This window comes from Tachysurus vachellii, chromosome 18 (assembly GCF_030014155.1).
Source record: "Tachysurus vachellii isolate PV-2020 chromosome 18, HZAU_Pvac_v1, whole genome shotgun sequence".
Classification (NCBI taxonomy): Eukaryota; Metazoa; Chordata; class Actinopteri; order Siluriformes; family Bagridae; genus Tachysurus; species Tachysurus vachellii.
The window spans coordinates 12,336,336-12,350,965 of record NC_083477.1 but is presented as its reverse complement, the minus strand read 5'-3'; the positions used below and the strand labels follow the sequence as shown (position 1 = coordinate 12,350,965).

Genomic DNA, 14,630 nt, shown 5'->3' with positions numbered 1-14,630 from the left:
GTTCTTTGTTTCATTCGGTTTTCCCCTAATTTTATGGTGTGGACATACCATTTTATTGATTTTTGGTTATAAGGAGTCATAAGGACCATCATGTTGTCAACTCACTCATTCATCCATCCTCAAAGTAATAAATGTGTGAACAACCTGATAAGCAAAGTGTCTTTTAATATTGGAAAGAGATGATTACAGAATAGAGGTTGTTGTTACATACAGTTAAGCAAATAGGAATAATAAGCAGTGGTGTAACCCCCCCCTCCCTCCCCTCCCCTCCCCCCGATACAGGTCACCTGCTAGCATGTTAGGTTCCAGAAAAACCAACAACGAGAGAATCTTAATTCTTCCTTAAAACACAAAACAACCAAGGAAAGATCCATAAGACATGACCTGCTCTGTCAGTGTTGTTCCACCAACGTGGCAAGTAAGCTCCAATATTCTACTCTAGCCATTAGCTCTGCACTAGCATGAAACTTCTTCAAATGCCAGCTTACTGAATCTGGTCAATTAAACAATTAAGACTGTGGTCTTAATTAAGGTAGAACAATAGCTCCCACTATGCATTCCTATGAGCAGGAACGCCTAGAGCTATTTCCCACTTTTCCTTCCTTTAGTGGAGTTGATGTCGGTCTTGGTCTTCTGCAGGCGCGAGAAGATCTCTTTGAACAGAGCCTTGTACTCTGGTGTGTTCTGGCTCAGCCGTTTGTCCACAGACTCCACCTGCCGGCTGATGCCCTCCATGGCCTCAGGTGTTGAGGGGGTTTGCGGTGGCGTGCCTGGCTGTGTTGTGGCCTCTGCTGCGCGACACTCCTTCATGGATGGGTCTCTGGACACAGGTCGTGATGTTTGCACCTCAGCATGGCGCAGACTCTCTTCGTGCCGCCGGCACTTGCCCAGCAGCTCCTCATACCTCTCGAGCAATGCATGGTACTGCTCATCAACTTCGCGCAAGATTGACATGCCACGTTTGCGCACCCCATTGGCATGGAGTGCATAGCTTCCTTTGCGTCGTCCAGACGCGTCTACGGCTGAGATTACGTCGAGTGCTGTGTCACTACAGCTCTTGCGTACTGGTGGTTCACTAGAGCTCTCTTGGGATGTGCCTGCAATGTCCTCCATTGTATCAGTTTCTGGGGCATTGCTGAGCAGCGTCTGCTCCAGGCCATCTTCAGCAACCAGTAAGCAGGCACGTGACTTGCGTAGCTGCTGTAGCTCCTGCAGCTCTGCCTCCAACTCATGGACACGCTGTTGGCAGCCCTCAGCACCCAGAAGTCGCTGCTCCAAGCGCTCGAACTCCTGTAGCACGGCAGTGCACTCGCGCTCTGCATTCTCCCGTCGCCCACGTTCAGCTGACACAGCAGCACGAAGAGTCGCAACCAGTGCACGCAGGTGCTCGTTTTCATCATCTGCTGGCCGCCGCTCTTGCAGGTCACCACTACCTGGGTCAGAAACCCTGAATCCATCCTCATACCTGACAAGGGAACAATTGTAATGGGTACATAAACCATACAAGTCCATATTGTGGTGCAAAATCCAACATGTGTTAAAATCTGAAAGAGGTGGATGGTAAAGTTGTCAAATTCTACATCTAAGGTTCTAAGTTTCTGAAAGGCAAAACCTCAGCTGTACCATTGAGCTCCCTGGTCCTGGTGAACTGTCCCATGATAGAAGAGCCCTAGGTAGTGGCTTACAAACTAAATACAGAGGAATTTGGGTTTAAAAAAAATAGAAACAAATGAATACAATGCATTTGAACAAAGCTAGATATCTCCCTCTTAATATTTACAACTTGTAATAGACATCGTACCTCGTTCAAACAACATTTTACTTACTAAGACTATATGAATGCCTGCATTCTAAAATTACAAAAAAAAAAGGTTTCTACATTTTCAGGTCGTTTCATTGCCATCTTGATCACTAACTGTCTAGCAAATTGAATCGATTAGATATCTGTAATCTAACAGAGATGTAATCAGGGATGATGTAATACCTGGGTGCAGTGCAGAGCTCCTTGAGGCATGGGAAGGAGTGCACAGTTTTTCTTCTTTCTTTCTTCTCCCTGCGAACCCTGAGCTCTTCAAGTGTGCGCAGTTCCTCCACACGGGCCGTCAGCGTATCCACCTGGCCCTGCAGCATGTCCATGGTGCTCGTCAACCTGCGTGGCCATAAATCATCTCCATTTTCTGACTACTGTTCTCGCATTTTGTGTGGCGTAGGTTAAAATAGTAACACACATTAGTACTTTATTGTAACCTTAGAGCAACTTGGTGCATAGGGGCAGTGGTGGCTGAAGCGGTTAAGGCTATGGGTTGTGGATGGGATGTTCAAGCCTCCGTCACTCCCAAGCTGTTGCTTTTAGGCTCTTGAGCAAGGCCCTTAACCTTTAACAGGGGTGCTGTATCATGGCTGACCCTGCGCTCTAGCCCCAGCCTCCAAAGTTGGGATATTCGAAGAAAGAATTTCAGTGTTCTGTAATGTATATGTAACAAATAAAGGCTTCTATCTTCTATCTGCACATTCATAACTTAACAGAATGTCATGTTTAGATTATTATAGACAAGTGAACTTTTTACATTTAGGTAAAACAACAAATGAATCCATTTTAAAAACAGATCTATGGAGTACAAGTATATTCTCGTTGAGCTTGTTGAAAAGACAATATCAAAGCTGTGGAGTAAATACCGTACAGTGAACGACTCAAGGCTTTGGTTCTGGTTTGGCTACAATAAAATGGTAATAATCCATGTTGTAAACTTTAAACACAATATTCATTTGATTCCGTCTGTCAGTAACTATTAAAGTTAACCTACATGTATAGTATCAGCAGTGGGTTCTGTTGGATGTTGTCTGTTCATGGCTGTAGACAAGCTAAATAATGCAGTATGTGCTGTAGATGGTAAATGGGTGCCTGAAGGTTGATCCTGGTCTCCAATATCGAGTATACAAGAAGGCCTGGTGGTCCAGCTCGGTATGTGCTTTGGAGATAAATAAAAAATATATTCACTGCCAAGGATTTAGCGAGAATGGAACATGGTGTGGTTTATTACCAGTGGTAGTGACACCCACATTCAACAAGAGCTGACAACTGACATCCCAAACTGCTTACTAGCAAGTGCAGCCAGTTAACAAAAATATTCATCTAAACAGGAGTTGAAGAAGAAGCAGCCTTTATTTGTCACATATACATTAAGGTACGGTAAAAAAAAAACCTGTTAGGAAACTGGAGTCAGAGCACAGGGTCAGTCATGATACACCATCTCTGGAGCAGAGACGTTTTAAAAGCCTTACTCAACAACACAACACAGGCAGCTTGGAGATGATGAAGTTTGAACCACCAACCTCCTGTTCAGTCACTACTAGGTTAGTGTTCTGAGGAGAAAATGTATTCTGTCTGAGTAGCAGGGTAAGCCTGTAGCAATGCGAGGGTCAGGATATGGTTATAAAATAATGAAATGATGAATGTGTAAGAGGGCACGGTGGCTTAGTGGTTAGCACGTTTGCCTCACACCTCCAGGGTTGGGGGTTCGATTCCCGCCTCCGCCTTGTGTGTGTGGAGTTTGCATGTTCTCCCCGTGCCTCGGGGGTTTCCTCCTGGTACTCCGGTTTCCTCCCCCGGTCCAAAGACATGCATGGTAGGTTGATTGGCATCTCTGGAAAATTGTCCGTAGTGTGTGATTGTGTGAGTGAATGAGAGTGTGTGTGTGTGCCCTGCGATGGGTTGGCACTCCGTCCAGGGTGTATCCTGCCTTGATGCCCGATGACGCCTGAGATAGGCACAGGCTCCCCATGACCCGAGGTAGTTCGGATAAGCGGTAGAAAATGAGTGAGAGACAGAGTGAATGTGTAAGTTATAAGAAACCCCCTGGCGAATTTCACTCATTGTACTCACCTGTCTATTTTCTGATGTGAAGCCTTGCTTTCCAACACCAGCTTCTCGTTATTGATCTCAAGCTCTCGAGCCGTCACGTCCAACTGCTCATAGACTTTTGCGTGCTGCTCATTCATCTCCCGTAGCATCTCCACTTGCTTGGATAAATACTGGCAGGGAAAATAAATATAATAAACAGACATATTGGAACAACAAGGTCAGTTCTTTTGTTCTTGCTGTATATTGAAATCATCTGCGATCGCAAATGAACTTCAGTCATAAGATCCATGATGTCATCATCGGGTCTCTGGAATAAACACTGGATATGCAGCTGAATAGTAATTGTATTTTACTTTAAGTCTATCTGTTCCTACACTTATTCTCACCTGAAACCTGGGTGGTCTGCCACCAAAGGTGACATTATCTTGAGTTGTTTAACACATCTAGATGTAAATATCAGGAAATTCTGATTGAGAAAATTAACTTATGTTTGTCTTTTGATCTCAAACCCAAACATCTTTGATTTATAGCTAAAAAACTAATATTTTCAAAAGGTCTGTACTGTATATATGGTTGTCTAATGTTAGACTGATTTGAACTGAAAAACAATTCACGAGCAGGAAAATCAAGTTTAGAAGAATGGCACAGGCCATAACTTTAGGAACGTGATCCGTTCAGAAGGGGAATGTCAGGAGGGTCGGTTATTACTCAGAGAACTCAAAACATATACTCACGTTTTCAGATGTGTATGTTGATTGGATAATCTGATTTTTTTGTTTGGGGGGAAAAGAAAACTGCTGTTTTGCCACATTTCACTGATACAAGCATAGGCCAGTGTTATAATGCAAAATGTTTGGCAGATCTGCAATGCTGCAGCATGACTGATGGAGGGAGTAGAGTGCACATATACAGAGGCTGATGGGATTAAGCACATTACTGTAAAATACTGCATAAAGTAAGAACAACTGACTAAACGCATCCTTAAAACAGTGCGCTATTGTTTTCTTCTCTATAATGGTCTTTGTGCAGCAGATACTGGCAGCATGACAGGCAACCAGCATGACACCCCCCCCCTTCAAATCCAACCCCCACACACTCCCAAAATACTCTTATTCGCCTTACACGGCTCTCTGCTGGCCTCATGCCAAGACCCAACAATGGTCACTGTTGGGAGAAATCCCCAATGTCTGCTGATTTCTTTGTGGCCAAGTGCATGTATAGACAGACTAACACACACACACACACACACACACACACACAGCTTGACGTATCTACACGTCAAACAAACGGGGGGGCGTACCTCAATCTCCTGCACCTGCTCCTCGTTGGTGATGTACATCTGCTGCAGCGAGTCCTCCAGCTCCTTATTGCGTTCCAGAAGGGTCTTCCCTAGCTCTGCTGCCAAGTGCAAGTCTGAGAGAGAGCAAACAAAGACAAGACGATGAACATAAAGGAAAAAAGTGCAGCTGCAGTAGATCAGATAAGCATAAAATCTGAAGCTGAATAAGTTGAAATGATTTTGAAGTTTACTAGAAGGCGCTACTAGCTTAACACTGTGAATGTGTAGTATGTTGTCACTGCACCATTATACTAATACTTTATATGGCATATGTACACACGCATGCACGCACACACACACACAAAGGATTAAGCTGTTTTATGTCACAACTTCTAACTGCCAGGGAGTCTGTACCTAGTGTTACAGAGAACTAAATGAGTCTAAATGAAAGTAATGACTGTAGACCTGCTTTATGTTTACACTGAAGGCTACTAGCAGCATGCGTGGAAGAGGTGTTTGTGCTTATCATTCATTCATTCATTCATCTTCTACCGCTTATCCGAACTACCTCGGGTCACGGGGAGCCTGTGCCTATCTCAGGCGTCATCGGGCATCAAGGCAGGATACACCCTGGACGGAGTGCCAACCCATCGCAGGGCACACACACACACACTCATTCACTCACACACTACGGACAATTTTCCAGAGATGCCAATCAACCTACCATGCATGTCTTTGGACCGGGGGAGGAAACCGGAGTACCCGGAGGAAACCCCCGAAGCACGGGGAGAACATGCAAACTCCACACACACAAGGTGGAGGCGGGAATCGAACCCCGACCCTGGAGGTGTGAGGCGAACGTGCTAACCACTAAGCCACCGTGGCCCCCCCACGTATGTTTTTATTCATTAAAAATAGCATTGTTTGCTAAGTTCATTCTGGTGGGTTTACAATTGTAATGCCAAGTAAATACAAGAAGTACTATTTTGAGGACAAGATAAAGGTGAGTTAATTTAATTTGGGAACCAAAAAATACCAGAAACTATCAGTCAATGAATAACACCCTTGAAAATGTTCAATATTATATGATATACATCAGTACCATTGTATTTATACCATTATCATTTTTTTTTTTTGCAAATTCACTGGAGAACATCGATCATAAAGCTACAGCGGTTGCTACACAACACAGACTACACAGAACACACTTCTGCTGGTTTGCTAGCAGGGACTGTGAAGGAGATAAATAGATTTCTATAATGAAGACTTAACAGGGTCAGAAACATTGACCTCCATTGCATACCTATAAGTGCAGCAATGAATCATGAAAACTCTGGTGGCAGCAAACATCTGGTAACATGGTACCATACAGTAACATATCAACATATAAATCATACATGAGGACCAGGACACATCGTAACAGCTGCATGAGCACAGTTCCCCTGAGGTCCCCAGGCTGGAGACTCAGCAGGGTAGGTCTTACCAAGGAGACAATTCATTACACACACACACAAGGTTCATTACACACCTTCGCCTATGTTTTTCCCCTCTTTCCCCAACTGCTGAGAGAAAGTAAGAGGGATAGAATTGTCTAGAAAGAGACAGCTGGACCATCAATGACAAACAGCTAGAGGCTAGGATACAGTGCAGAGAGTTCAAAATTCTTTCAAGTCAATTATCCACAAAAACACATAAGGGTTTTTTTTTTTTCACTTGAACAAGTTAACCCTGAGTCACTGAAAACTCCGGTTAAAAGGAATCCTGGTTTATTTTGTTTCACATTGCTCATATTTCACCTGGTGTTAACAATTAGTCCTGGATAATAATAATCTGACGTTTCACACAGTACATTCCTAAACCTTGGGCTCTTATTTGCAAATGTGCAGCATCGACAACCCTGTCTGAATAAATACTGGGCTTGTATCAAAGGTCATCCAGGTAGACTGCTCAGGTATTTCTGATTGGTCCATCCAGTTTGTTCAGACTTCCCTAAAATGTATATATTTTACACCACCTTTCTTTCAAACCCTGCAAATACCGTTTACACGACAGGTGGGGTATCAGTGACCGGACAAATCATGTCATATGAAACACACACTGTTTAATTAATTATTGGGTTTCTGTTGCTAAGCATGTAACTGTTCCATTCTTAAGGTGCATCAATTCACGCTACACATTTGGCACTGTAGTGTGGGGTTAACGCTGCTTTAAACAACACTCCCCACTTCTAAATTACAAGTATGAATTGTTCGTCTACCTGGGGTTAAAAGCAGGGTTTAGAACAATGAAATGCAGTGTGAAAAGCCTACATAAGAGGCCGCACCGTCTATCCATTTATTCCTCTTCAGTAAGCACATTATCCTGCTCAAGGGTGTGATAGATATGGAGCGTATACTGGAAAGACTGGTCACATGACAGGAACACACTGTACACACACAGAGTACAGAGAATAACTGAAAACAGCCAATCCAAGAACTACCAAACAATATTAATCAACAAGCATTCAGGAAAACTAGTTCCTACAGTGCAGCTGTAAAACTCAGTAGGTGTAATTCAAACTCTACATAAACCCTGCAGTTGTGAAGCACAAACACCACAATGCCACCTATGAGTGTACATATGACAAAAGAATCTATTTGTCTTGAATAAATTCTATTTCCATATCCGTATTTTAGCGGATATCTGTCAGGACCCGCGACGTATCATCGCTGGCCTCAGGATGTAGGCTCTCAAAGAACATTTATTCAAGTCATCATGTGAGGAAGGAGAATGAATGAACCACGTAAGCTGTGAAACCCACGAGCTTTGCTTTTATTCATCTATGTAGGTCATCTTTAATATAGAAATCTGCTTTTAGACAAGATTAGGACAATTCATCAATACTGTAGTAAAGCCTGTAATCTTACACATGAATGAACACTGAATATTAGTACGGTGTTTCCTTAAAACGTCACATTTTCAATAAGAATTTTTGAACAACTGACAACATCGATCAGACAAAATTTATCTGGTTCCACTGTGTCAGTGCTATCGTGTTGCTGTTCAGTATCACAGCCCTGAAAATAAGAGAATATTTTCAGCATGCTGTAAAACTGACGCTTACTGTCTACTTCTTCTACAGTCTCAGTGGTGAAGCTTTGAAAGGTAAGCAGCAACCAAGGACATATTTGCATTTCATTAAACTTTAATTACAGCTACAAAGCTTAAGATACAGAGTGGGAACGATTGCTTTGTGGCTGTGTGTTCAGAAGACTGTTAGCTTGTTAAACATGTGAACTTCAGAATATATACACACACTCTCAGCGTCCACTTTATTATTAGCACCCCGTGATCTCTCTGATTTTAACCATGGAACGGTTGCTGATTACAAATGGGCTTGTTTCAGTGTTTTTCATGTACAACAAACTCTAGAGCTTCGCAGCATGGTGCAAAAAACAAACATCTTGTGTACAGAGAGTCTCCAGGCTGAAACTTCCTTGATGCGAGAGATCAGAGAAGAATGAACAGACTGGTTTGAGCTGACAGGAAGTCTATAGTGACTCATATAGTTACTCTTTACAACCGTGGTGAGCAGAAAAACCTTGAGGCGGATGGGCTGTAACAGCAAGATCATCACATCATTCGTTTCAACATTCGTCTTCAGCCATCACTTACTCAATGTTTTTTTGCAGTTTCAGATCAGCAGTTTCTGGAATACTCAGACTTATCTGTCTGACACCAACAACAATGCCACTGTCACAGACATTACATTTATTCTTTATTCTGATGTTTGCTTTGAACATTAACTGAAGCTCTTGACTTGTATCAGCATGATTTTACGCAATTGCGGTGCTGTTGCCGCCACGTGACTGGCCGAACAGAAAGTATGGTGTTCCTTATAAAGTGGTCAGTGGGTGTACGTTCATACAGCAAAGCACTACAATGAAATCAGTTTAAACTATTTTAGTTAGCTCGAATGACATTATGACATGAGAATAAGTGAGGGACTATCTGGGTTAAGAATGAATGTTAAACAAACTTTATAATTCTGAAGAAATCGTCTAAATGAGTTGTACATGCAATTAATTGACCCATAATTTAAAAAACCCTATTGTAAAACATCTACTAGCAAGTGTACTGTGAGATTTGTCCATATAAAGAATATACGTCATGTACGCTCACATTATTTAGTCTTCTCTCGCTCTTAGTGAGAGGGTGCTGGAGTGTCTGCCGGGTACAAACAGAGCTATAAACGCTTTCCTCTCACCATCTAGATAATCCCAGGCTTAATGGCAGTTAATGAAAATATAATGCAGCCAAAGAGGAAGTGGGAGAAGATAATAATCCATCTACTAATCCATCTACTAACTCGGTTTCCTGCCTGGACAAACCTCAGGAAAGCTTTGTATGGAGGTCATGGGGCTACACATGATTGACACATGAGTGTTTGTTTTTCTTTAGGTCTGCCATAGTACTGCGCCTATAGCATAGCAACGCTACAATATACAAATGTGTCTTTGTGTATCTGTGTGAATATCCTATATAGCCAGAACTTCCCTTAAAACAATCATATCATATTTACTTTTCTATGAAATGTGATATTAATAAAATAATGCAAATATAAATAAATATATTTATACTAAACTTTATCCAATATGCAGTAATGATGCACTAATAGTGTTCACAAGTGATGAGCTGTAATCAGCTGTGCACAAGAAATACAACAAAACGGTATTTTCGCAACAACTTTTACCACACAAAGTCAGCTATAGAAGAAAAAGAAGTCTAAACACATATTAAGCCAATATACTGAAACTATGATGCAATATATAAATAGCGGATTAAATGATTTAAAAAAAAAAAACATAAGCAATAGCCTGTTTACTTTCACGTAACTTAAATAAAAATAACATACAGCCCTTGATAAATTTCAAGTAGAAACACGCTTTTAATGCTTTTATGGCTAAGATATGCCATAAATGCGGAGCGAATAAACACCACAAACGTGAGTTCATACAAACATGTCAAAACTTTTCTCCATGGAAAACCACTGTACGTGTTAAAACTTGTGACTGGAGCACAATCGTAATTAAAGTCATGACCAAAGTGTATGAAAGTGTATCAACTTCTGGGGGCTTGCTTTGTCTTCTCGGAGCCACTGTGACCTTTATTTTGACTGAAAGCATCTTAAATGTAATTTGGGTAAGGTCTTACCAGTCAAAGCCATATCATTCGCATTTCAGTGAAACAACCACACATCGTGGTTGACGAGAAGTATTAGATTGTCCTGGTGGTCCAATAGCACGATCCCATGCTCTTACAGCTCTTACTTGTTAACCTGAGGGGATAACTCTCAGTGGAGGGCATCCGATGCAAAAATTCACTGCAGTGACCCTAAACAGGGAGCAGCTGAACAATATGCAAGTATTAGATTGACCATGAGGGACACATTTCGACAGGCACCATATTTTGTTTACCAAACAGTCAAGAATTTCTCTGTTTGTGAGAACGTCTAATGGCTTACAAATTGCACTATATAATGTAGAGAAAGCATTATTTCACTACAAGTAGCAAAAGAATTGCAATACATTATAATCTCGCTCTTGCATAGGTCAGCGGATAATGCTGCATGCAGGTCAGAGGATAATGCTGCATGCGGGGCAGCGGATAATGCTGCATGCGGGGCAGCGGATAATGCTGCATGCGGGGCTGCTCCGCAGCGGGTTCAAGCCTCAGCACAAGCTGCCACAGTTGAACCCTCTAGCAAGGCCCTCACCCCTCCCTGCTCTAGGGGCACTGTATCATAGCTGCCCCTGCACTCCGACCCCAAGCTCCTCAGTTGGGATATGTAAAGAAAAGAATTGCACTGTGCTGTAATGTATATGTGGTGATAATAAAGGCTTCTATGCTATTTTATTTAACTAAAGCTTGTAACTCTGAATATCTTAACTGCACCTGGGAAAGAAAAAAGAATTAAAAAAATAGGAATTCCTAAATGGAAAGGAATCAACCCCAAGTTTGATTGTCATGTCAACATGGCTGCTCACTCCGTGAGTAAATAAATTACTTCACTACCTTAAATGAGGTGTTTAACACTGAGCTTGCTGTTTTTAGAAATACAGTACATCCTTGTTGCTAACAAAACACACACTTAATATTTTTCTTAACGTTCTCTCTTGAACACATCAAGCTGGAAATCTTTCAACTTCGCAATTACTAGTTAAAGCTGAACGCAGGCTAAATATCACTCCAGTATGATGCTATGAACTAGTGCACGTTCCAGATCCTCACCTTATAGTATACGATGTGTAGTCCTGCCCTGAACATGCTAGCATGTTCCTGGAAGACTGATACCCATGATGACTTGTCAATTTGCTGATTAGCTGAATCAGGTAAAAAACAAATAATAAAACTTTAAGTGTACTGCAGTAGCAGTGATGGGAATCTCAGGCTATTACATGAGAGAAATATCTGATCTAGCAATTCCAATCATAGTAGTTCAGTGGATTTTCCCTGTAAGCACTAGAACTGCCGATCCTCTATTGATTGAATGTTTACAGAGGAAGATCAATAATAAATTTGCGTAATAGGAAACCATTTGTGTGTAAGTGTGTGCAGCTTTCACAAAGCCATTTGTAGCAGTGCAAGTCAAATACCGGTGAACTGATAAGATCTGACTTCATTCCACATCAAACATCTAAATGTTCAGATTCATCATATAGCAGGCATCAACATGCAGCAAAACTAGCTTCTTACATTTATATGTCGGACCTGTAAAGGCTTTAGCACCTTTATTCCTGACCTGAGGTCACTGCGGTTAAATCAATACAATCAATATTGCAGAATTGAATGGAAGAAAATTAAATTGTTGATTTTAATTTGTTTGTTCTGTCAATTTTGACAAAAAAAAACCTAGATAAAATCATTCAAAAGCATTATTGTCCAAATGGAGCCCTCTCTCAGGGATCTGGGCTTACAAGTGCGATTATGTTAGCGCATATATAGTATTTTGTCTCTGTTGCACAGTCCAAGTAGCTCAGTGAGTAATGCGGCACTCGACCTGTAAAGGCTGTATTGTCTTTATTTGTGACCTGAGGTCACTGCAGTTACGTCAGTACAATCAATATTGCAGAACTGGATGAATGAGAATTAAATTATGGATGTTTTTGTCTCTATCACATTTGACAAAACAATGTAGGTAAAAAAAAAAGAAAGAAAATGAATTAAGGTCTGTTTTATTGTTCTTGAATTGTTGTCATTGTTGGAAGCAACTTGAGTCCTGTCTCAAATCCTTTTACAACCCACTCTGAGCCAAGAACTCTCTGTGCAAATCCAAGTTCCACGTCAGCATTCAGCCACAAATGGTGAGAATTCCCTCCCTGCACATTCCCTCTCACTTCCCACAGACCAAATATTATGTTTCAAATTCCTAAATCACAGTATCACACTGTTAGATAAAAACTAAACTGACCGTGTCATTAAATGATGTTGAAGGAGACCTTGGAAAATGCACAATCATCTACTAAGCAATAGAAATAGTTTCCAAAAATGCTTGCTCTGAGGTCAGAAAGGGCAAAAACGTCCTACTAAGCACTAACACACTCACAGGGGTGAATTTGTGGATTTGTTCCCGTTTTCAAAGATGACTGGAAAATGAATGGTCTACATTCAGAGCCAGTAGGGTGGAAAAGAAGGAACAGAGTGATGCATATACTATAGATAAAACTGAACACAACACTGTAAATGAAAAATGAATAAGTAAAGGGAAAAATCACAATAGGATGTGCTGTTATGGGGGAAAAAAGTTTAGATGAGTTGCTGTGATGTCATTACCAAACCGGAGTGGATTATTTTCCTGTAACAGCAAACTCAGAAGTCATTTATTCCACCTATACAGTTAGTCATGTTGTACTAACAAAAATATGAGCTATTTCATTAACAATTGATGTCATTCTTTTTAAACATTTAGAGCTATTTTTAATGCACTAGGGCAAGTTATCGCTTATGTTACAGCAACTATAAACAGAAATTTCCTAAACAAAACTAGCTGATAAAACAGTTCGTCATGTTAATGAGAGACCAGAAAGCAAAAAATGCTCAGTCCGGCAGACGTTCCTGTGCAGAATACTTACCGTTAATACAAACCAAGGACAGTGGAGACTCCTTGCACAATGCGATTGAATGAAAATAAGGCGACATTAAAAGTAAAACTCAATAAACATGTTAGAAGTGTCAAGATATGGGAATGCGTGTAATTAATATTGCTTTGAGATGTTTAGTTGAGAAATCATTTAGACTTTTAGAATAAGACATACAGTTAAAATGGCCTACAGAACACTTTAATCCCACGCTGAGATGGGAAGATGGGGAAGATATGGATTTGTGGAAATATAAGGACATACTAGGACTATTTCTCATCGACAGATTGTTAAAATAATATATTTATCCTATTATGCTCTAAATCATTAGGCTCAATCTTGCACAGATCAAATCTCCTTATCTGATGCCATCAGATTTTTGTATAATCTTACTAGGCTTTTCTCATTGCAATTGGATGCTTTATTGTTGCTAAACTCTAGTCTCTAATCTCTGCAGCTGTTGTCAGGCAGATGTTTGATGTTGAATCACAGACTCACCCTGCTCCAGGTCTCTCTGGTCGTACCATGGCTCGTCTTCTTCGGTCACAAACTCGTCCATCCTGCTGGCTCCGAGCATCAGGCACTTCTCCAACAGAACACAACGTTCACCAGCTTCTTCTGCGCTGATCAGGATGAACCAAGCTTTAGGACGGTGAGTCGGAATCGGTGCAGTCTGATCAAAGAGTCTGATCAGCTGTGCGCGAGCGGATTGTCCGCAGCTGACTGCTAACACACTGACATCACTGATGTGTTCAGAAACAAAACAAAACACGGATGCAAGAGCAAACGGTGCTGCTTCTCAATACAGTGCACGCGTCTCTGCTGTTCGTGCAACGAATCTATTTCTCGTAGATTGCATTTAGTTTTGTCCCTCCCACTCCCGTGCTAATCACCGACATCACCCACCTCCCCGTCCTCTTTCTCTATCGACTTCCCGACATCCCGTTCGGCTCGTGCAGATGGTGAGGTGGCTGACTCCGGTCCTCACTGCTGCTGCTGCACGTGTTGCCAGATTGACCGCTTTCAAGCACTCGAGACTTCTTTCTGTTTTCACTGGAAACAATGACATGTTCTTTATGCAATAACCGAACGCTTTATTTATTTATTTATTTATTTATTTATTGAAACTGTTTCATTTAGATACATTCGATGTAATATTTATTTCAAATTTTTATTCTCGTGTGCTTATAAAAGAATAAAAAAGAAAGAAGGAAGAAACCCTACATTTTGCACGTGTATTTTTTAAACATAATATATGCTAAAATAATAATGTTAAATGGATATTTTATTAGTATTTATTTTATTTATTTTATTATTTTTATTTATTGTTTTTTATTATTATTATTTTATTACATCTAGATATTTTTATTAT

General features: G+C 41.0%; 1 protein-coding gene across 1 annotated transcript; it reads right to left on the bottom strand.

Annotated features, from left to right (window-relative positions):
- Positions 1–270: 270 nt before the first annotated feature.
- On the bottom strand, positions 271–14,269 carry cdr2l (cerebellar degeneration-related protein 2-like). Its single transcript, XM_060893209.1, has 5 exons — positions 13,757–14,269; positions 5,163–5,275; positions 3,884–4,032; positions 1,985–2,149; positions 271–1,465 (listed from the first exon to the last, which is right to left on the bottom strand). Exons 1-5 carry the CDS (start codon positions 13,833–13,835, stop codon positions 583–585), a joined length of 1,389 nt encoding a protein of 462 aa, XP_060749192.1. The 5' UTR covers positions 13,836–14,269; the 3' UTR covers positions 271–582.
- Positions 14,270–14,630: the final 361 nt, after the last annotated feature.

Bases quoted from the DNA above. Each gene is read 5' to 3' on its own strand.
- cdr2l (XM_060893209.1), bottom strand. From the start codon at position 13,835: ATGCTCGGAGCCAGCAGGATGGACGAGTTTGTGACCGAAGAAGACGAG. The intron at 5,276-13,756 runs GTGAGTCTGTGA...GCTCTCTCTCAG, and splicing joins CCAGAGAGACCTGGAGCAGG to ACTTGCACTTGGCAGCAGAG. The intron at 4,033-5,162 runs GTACGCCCCCCC...TTTCCCTGCCAG, and splicing joins AGCAGGTGCAGGAGATTGAG to TATTTATCCAAGCAAGTGGA.